The sequence below is a fragment of the Tachyglossus aculeatus genome, unplaced genomic scaffold (genome assembly GCF_015852505.1).
Source record: "Tachyglossus aculeatus isolate mTacAcu1 unplaced genomic scaffold, mTacAcu1.pri scaffold_1_arrow_ctg1, whole genome shotgun sequence".
NCBI lineage: Eukaryota > Metazoa > Chordata > Mammalia > Monotremata > Tachyglossidae > Tachyglossus > Tachyglossus aculeatus.
Genome location: NW_024044915.1, coordinates 5,087,357 through 5,091,623, shown reverse-complemented (window position 1 = coordinate 5,091,623; position 4,267 = coordinate 5,087,357). Strand labels below are relative to the sequence as shown.

General features: G+C 46.5%; 1 protein-coding gene across 1 annotated transcript; it reads right to left on the bottom strand.

Moving 5' to 3' along the window:
- Positions 1-795: 795 nt before the first annotated feature.
- Positions 796-3,436, bottom strand: LOC119923513 (olfactory receptor 1361-like). Its single transcript, XM_038742885.1, is given in 3 exon segments — positions 796-907; positions 2,498-2,715; positions 2,717-3,436. Coding segments are annotated over 3 exon segments (1,050 nt in total).
- Between the last annotated feature and the right edge of the window lie 831 nt (positions 3,437-4,267).

Below are 4,267 nucleotides of genomic sequence, written 5' to 3'. Positions count from 1 at the left end.
GTGGGCCCGGGGTCGACGTCGGGACAGGTGAGAACGAGGCACAGTGAGGAGGTTAGTGGCAGAGGAGCGGAGGGTGTGGGCTGGGTTGTAGAAGCAAAGAAGGAAGGTGAAGTAGGAGGGGGCGAGGTGATGGAGAGCCTTGAAGCCTCTTTGATAAGGTACTTTGAAAAAGTACACTACCTGACTTCTTCACAAAGATCACGTAGTTGATTTTTCATCTTGGTCCCAAAAATTATTTTCTTTTCTGCAATTTCCCAAAGGATAAGTGCTTACTATGTGCAAAGCATTGTTCTAAGAACTGGGGAGGATACAAGATGATCACGCTGTCCCACGTGGGGCTCTCAGTCTTAGTCCACATTTTACAGATGGGGTAATTGTGGGTCAGAGAATTTGTGACTTGCCCCCTATAATAGCTATATTATCTACCATTGCCCCATCCATAATTTATTTTAATGTTTGTCCCCTGCTTTGTACACCATAAACTCTTAATGGGCAGAAGTTATGTCAACAAAATTTATTACATTGTACTCTTCCATGCTCTTAATACATTGACACAGTAAGCGCTCAATGAATACCACTGATTAATTGATTGTTTGAAATGCTCTCTTCTCTTTAGCCGTTCTCCCTGGACTGATACTTCTCCTCCATACCCACTGTGGGTCCTCCTGTCCCGAGTCACTATGGAAGGGCCCAAAGTCCGGGCCAAAATCATGAATTGGCCAACATGACCCCTGCAGAAGAAACCAGGAAAACTCTAAGCACCATTTCCTGAATTAGTTGGAAAGTGACAATGGGTCAGCAAATGCCCATTTCCAAGAAGCCCTGTTCATCGGACAGGTCCACAGAGTCTCTGGGAGGAGTGGGGGTCTGGGAGTGGGCTAATACCAGCTTCTGGATAGAGCCCAAGCTGCGGGAGCAGGGGGCACACTTAATGGCTGCCCAAGGGAAAACAGTAATAATAAGAAGAATAATAAGAATGGTACGTGTTAAGCACTTACTATGTTCCAAGCACTGTTCTAAGTGCTGGGGTGGATACAAGGTAATTAGGTTGTCCCACACTGGGCCACATTCTTAATCACCATTTTACAGATGAGGTAACTGAAGCACCCAGTATTTAAGTGACTTACACAAAGCAAACTGCTGATTAGTGGCAGAACCGGCATTAGAACCCACGACCTCTGACTCCCAAGTCCATGCCCTTTACACTAAGCCATGCTGCTCAGTAAGATGTCCAGGTAACAGGAAGAGGATAAGTGATGGGAAAGAAAAGGACACAGTGAGAGAAAGAGGAAGAGGTAAGTGTATGGAGCCTGTCCTGAGATATGAGTCAGCTTGGGGAGCAGAGGGGGCCATTGGTCCATGAGAAGCATAGGGGGATGGTGAGGAGGGTGGTCAGGAGATGGATGAGAGACTGGGGCGAGAGGTAACAAAGGACCAGAGAGGTTGTATGGGTCTAGGAGGAGGTGCCCAGGAGGGCAGAGGTCAATGCGGAGGAATGCCCAACCAACTCCCAGGAAATTGTGTACTTTGGAGTCTTTGTGAAAGTACACTGGCCTCATCTGTACTCAATCCCTGAGGAGAAGCACGGAACTCAGGCGCAGGCACTGTGACTTCAGATGATCTGCCCCTTGCTGCCCCTTACCTTAACATCCTCTTACAGTACACATGATCCTCAAACCCCTAGTTCACTGTTCGCCCCCTACCTTCTCCTGCAGGCCTGGAGCCACAATCAATGGGTTTCCTGAATGTGGAGGGGAAAGGATGAGATCTGACAGGGAAATGTGATCCAGGGAAGGTAGTCCAGGATCCAGGGAGTTTGGGAAATCTGAGCTGTAGACCAAGAGGTCTGGTTCCAGCTCCAGGGGAGCAGAAAAGCAGCATAGTTTACTCAGTCAATCAGTCAATCAATAGTATTTACTGAGCACTTACTTTGTGCAGAGGACTGTACTACTTGCTTTGGAGAGTATAATATAATAGAGTTGGGAAGAAAGTTCCCTTCCCACAAGGTACCTACAGTCTAGAAGGGAAGACAGACTTAAATATAAATAAATTAAAGATATGTACATAAGTGCCGTGGGATTGAAGGTGAGGTTAATAAAGGTGTAATTCCAAATACATCTGCGATGCAGACGGGATTGGGAGAAAAGGAAATGAGAGCTTGGTTGGAGAAGGCCTCTGGGAAACGTGATTTTAGTGGAATGAGTTCAATGTAACAAGCTCAGTATTGAGTCATGAGGCCTGAGAGCCAATTCGTGCTGCAACACTTGCCTGATGTGTGACCTTGGACAAGTCACTAAACTTCTTTATGCCTCAGTCTCTTAATCTGTAAAGTGGGAATTAAGCAGCTGGTGACCCTTCTCCTTAGACTGTAGGACAGAGTCTGTGTCAGGTCCAACTATATTGTATCTACCCCAGTCCTTATACTGGTGCTTGGCATAGAGTAGATGCTTAACAAATATGAAAATTATTGCAATTAGGGGTCTGAAATCATTGTTACAGATTGGATGGTTTCCTCCTGCAGAGAAACCTGTACAGGGCCCGTTGCAGGTCATGGTTACGCAGGCTGTAGACGAAGGGGTTGAGCAGTGGAGTCACAACTGCGTATGACACTGCAGCTAGCCTGCTCTCATCAGTGGAGCCGGGGGGCGAGGGGCACAGGTACTCACTTATGGCTGTCCCATAGAACAGTGAAACCACAGCCAGGTGGGAACCACAGGCTGGAGAAGGCTTTGTGCATGCTTCCTGCTGAGGGCATTCTCAGGATGGCAGAGACTATGTAGACATAAGAGCCCAGGATACACATCAGAGGTAGTAAAATCACGGCCCCACCAACAGATATTAGTGCCAGCTCATTGATTGAGGTGCTGGAGCAGGACAGTAGCAGCAGTGGGGCCAGATCACAGAAAAAGTGGGGAATAGTGCGGTCAGCACAGAAGGTTAACTGAGCCAACAGGATGGTGTGTAATAGGGAATTGAGCTGAGCTAGGACCCAGCAGGCGGCCACCAGCAGGACACAGTTCCGGGGACTCATGGCTGTGGTGTAGCTCAGAGGTCGGCAGATGGCCATGAAGCGGTCATATGCCATCACAGCCAGGAAGAATTCATCTAGATCTCCAAATAGAAATGAAAAATACACCTGGCTCAGACAGCCAGCGTAGGAGATGGCCGAGCTGCTGGTCTGTATGTTGGCCAGCATCTTGGGGATGGTGGCGGAGGAGAAGCAGATGTCATCCAGGGACAGATTGGCGAGGAAAAAGTACATGGGGGAGTGGAGGTGTGAGTCGGTGCCGATGGCCAGGACAATGAGTAGGTTCCCCCCGACAGTGACCAGGTATAGAGCCAGGAAGAGCACGAAGAGGATCTGCTGCTGCCCGGGGTCACCTGAAAGGCCCAGCAGGATGAACACTGAGTCGCCCGTCTGGTTTGTGGAACCCATGGCTGAGATGGTTCTGCAATGAGAAAGTCATGATTGAAAGTAACAACATGCATATACACAGGCACAAATATGCACACACGCACATACACATATATATCTGTTCACCACATATGTACAAACATACATACAGAAATGCACAGACATATGCCAACATAGCATCAGTCAATCAGTGGTATTTACTGAGTACTTGGCTGAGTGCAGAACACTGTAGTACATGATTGGAAGAGTAATAATAATAATAATAATAATAATAATAATAATAACAATGACATTTGGTAAGCTCTTACTATGTGCCAGGCACCCTACTAAGTTCTGGGGTGGATACAAACAAATAGGGTTCGATACAGTCCCTGTCCCATGTGGGGTTCCCAGTCTCAATCCCCAATATACGGATGAGGTAAGTGAGGCACAGAAAAGTTAAGTGACTTGCCCAAGGGCACACAGCAGACAAACGGCAGAACCTGGATTAGAACCCCTGATCTTTTGACCCTCAGGCCCAAGCTGTAACCACTATGTAATTCAGCACAATTAATGGACACTTTCATTCCCCTTAATGAGCTTACATGCTTGCAGACATACATATGTATGCACATATACACGAATACCTGCATAAGCATATTTTTATATGTTAACATCTATGTGGGTGTGTATGTATGTGTAAATATATTTATATGTGTATGTGTATATACATGCATGTATATGTATGCACACATATGTTATCATGCTTACTTTTACATTTGTATACACATACATGCTCATATGCATGCAGTTGCAGACATATACATATATACACATTAATTTGCATGAGGGAGGGTCGGGGCAGATTGAAAA